We start from the raw sequence: 1,781 nt of genomic DNA, 5'->3' as shown, positions 1-1,781 counted from the left end.
GAGATTAGTGTTTCTCATACGGTGAGAAGAAAACGCATGCACTCTGCACTGTGTGTCAGCTTCAGCAAAGAAAGGCGGCGGCGGCTTGATTTCACTTCACGCCCACTAAGCGTTCTTGATATTGCGTGTTTGTTGTAGGTTTACTGTCCTGGTTGGCCAAGCGAAAGAGTACGTTGGGCGGCAGTCATGAGGAATGAGCCCAAATGGTTGGATTACTGGTCATTGCTCCCCGCAGGATGTCCCGTTCTTCCAGCCGATGATATTCACACTACGCCTCATCCCTTTGCGATTTCAATGTGCGCCACAGATGTTGCAAGCCGCCGCGATATTTATGGAAAACTTCCTTGTGGATGTGACTGCGCTTTTCGAGAATGGAGACAGTAAGACCAACGTGCCGCTTCATCACTTCCTTAGCTGTCCAAACAGGCATTCTCTTGTTCAGGAATTTTGTGTTCCTGCAATCGTAATTTTCGCCTGCTAGCATAATCCGTTGAGACGCATCTCCCATGCTTCGGTCATAGGTTGTCTCGATTTGCTTTCTTTGCTGACGGCCTTGCAGGTAGACCCGTCATAGAGAGAAAAGTGGAGTTGAAGTCGGAAGCTGGCAGCAACGTAATTGGTTCTTCTACAATCCGACTTGTCGGTGAGTGTATGTTCGTTGATTGCTAGCGAACGCCAAACGGGGCAGTCTATTGATGCCCCGTTTTGCGTATGGTAGGCTCTAGAGCGTATGCTTTGCAATGCTCGGTATGTGTCTGGCAGAAGAGACACATACGGATAATTGCAAAGCATAGCATGTAAAGCGAAAAAAATAGGAAGACGGCGGACGCTCATGCGCGCCAAACCGAAACTTCTGTGGTTTGTTGTGACTGCCTTATCGTATGCAGCGTGGAACCACAGGGTTTCAAAGAGCTGACTAGCAGCCGCGACCAAGGCAACTGTGCAACGCAAAGCCTGGGGCTCAGGGGGATACCCCAAATGGGTTGATTGTGCATTCGGCATCATTTGTTTACGCACCATTAACATCGGAAAGGACGGGAGAAGAAGCGCTGTGCTGTCTACTGACGAAGCCTCACAATTCTCAAGACTATNGTCGAGCGACTGTGGGATTTGCCCGGAGTTTCTGGGAGGTCGTTTGTTGCCACAAGCAAAAGCAGATATTCTGACGCAAGCTATGAAAAGGTGTGGTTGCTCCACAGTACTGCTCTGTGCCGTTGGTTGAAGGGCGCTGCGCCGGTCGCTTGAAGAGCAGCTGCTGATTGGTTGGTTGGGACTCAGGAATAGTTTGGCGATCGATCACTCTTTGTGGCTCCCGAGACCAACTCTGCAGGATCAGTTGGCGGCTACCAGTTGGGCATAAGCAATATGGTTGTTCTGCAGCAGCACGGGCAGAGTGGGTGGCTTGGGGATAGCACAAGGAGCAGCTGCAGGACGGTACGGTGTTTGCCTCGTCAACATTAAAGGTGTATTAAACGGTCAGGCAATGCTTCCTGTGAAGCTGGGAGGACCCGGAGACGGATAGAAGTCTGCAAGCGAAAGCTCTGCATCTCATCGTTGGCCATCTTGAATTATTTTTTGTCGTAAGAGGAGGCGAGCCGTCGAGAATCACCTCCGCCTCACACTATCTTGAGATCCTGCAGGTTGTAAAGCCCAAACGTTTTGTGCAGGCATATCGAGCGCCTTAGTGCATCTCCTAGGGGACGTCTGGCATTGACAAGCCGCTGGTACACCCCAATACACCCCCTCCGACGCAGACAACATGGTGCCAAACATACGCAAGG

The 1,781-nt window shown here is 51.0% G+C and overlaps 1 protein-coding gene across 1 annotated transcript in view; it reads left to right on the top strand.

Annotated features, from left to right (window-relative positions):
• Positions 1–794, top strand: part of EMH_0013280 (uncharacterized protein) — a gene marked incomplete at both ends in the record, with an annotated part of 1,666 nt that extends 872 nt beyond the window's left edge. Inside the window, 2 exons of the mRNA XM_013499784.1 lie at positions 560–643; positions 763–794. Coding sequence (XP_013355238.1) covers positions 560–643; positions 763–794 — 116 coding nt within the window. The remainder of the gene's footprint in view (positions 1–559; positions 644–762) is intronic.
• Between the last annotated feature and the right edge of the window lie 987 nt (positions 795–1,781).

Source organism: Eimeria mitis, genomic scaffold (genome assembly GCF_000499745.2).
Source record: "Eimeria mitis Houghton genomic scaffold, Emh_scaff467, whole genome shotgun sequence".
In the NCBI taxonomy this organism is placed as follows: domain Eukaryota; phylum Apicomplexa; class Conoidasida; order Eucoccidiorida; family Eimeriidae; genus Eimeria; species Eimeria mitis.
The sequence above is the reverse complement of the archived record's forward strand: the minus strand, read 5'-3'. Positions and strand labels throughout refer to the sequence as shown.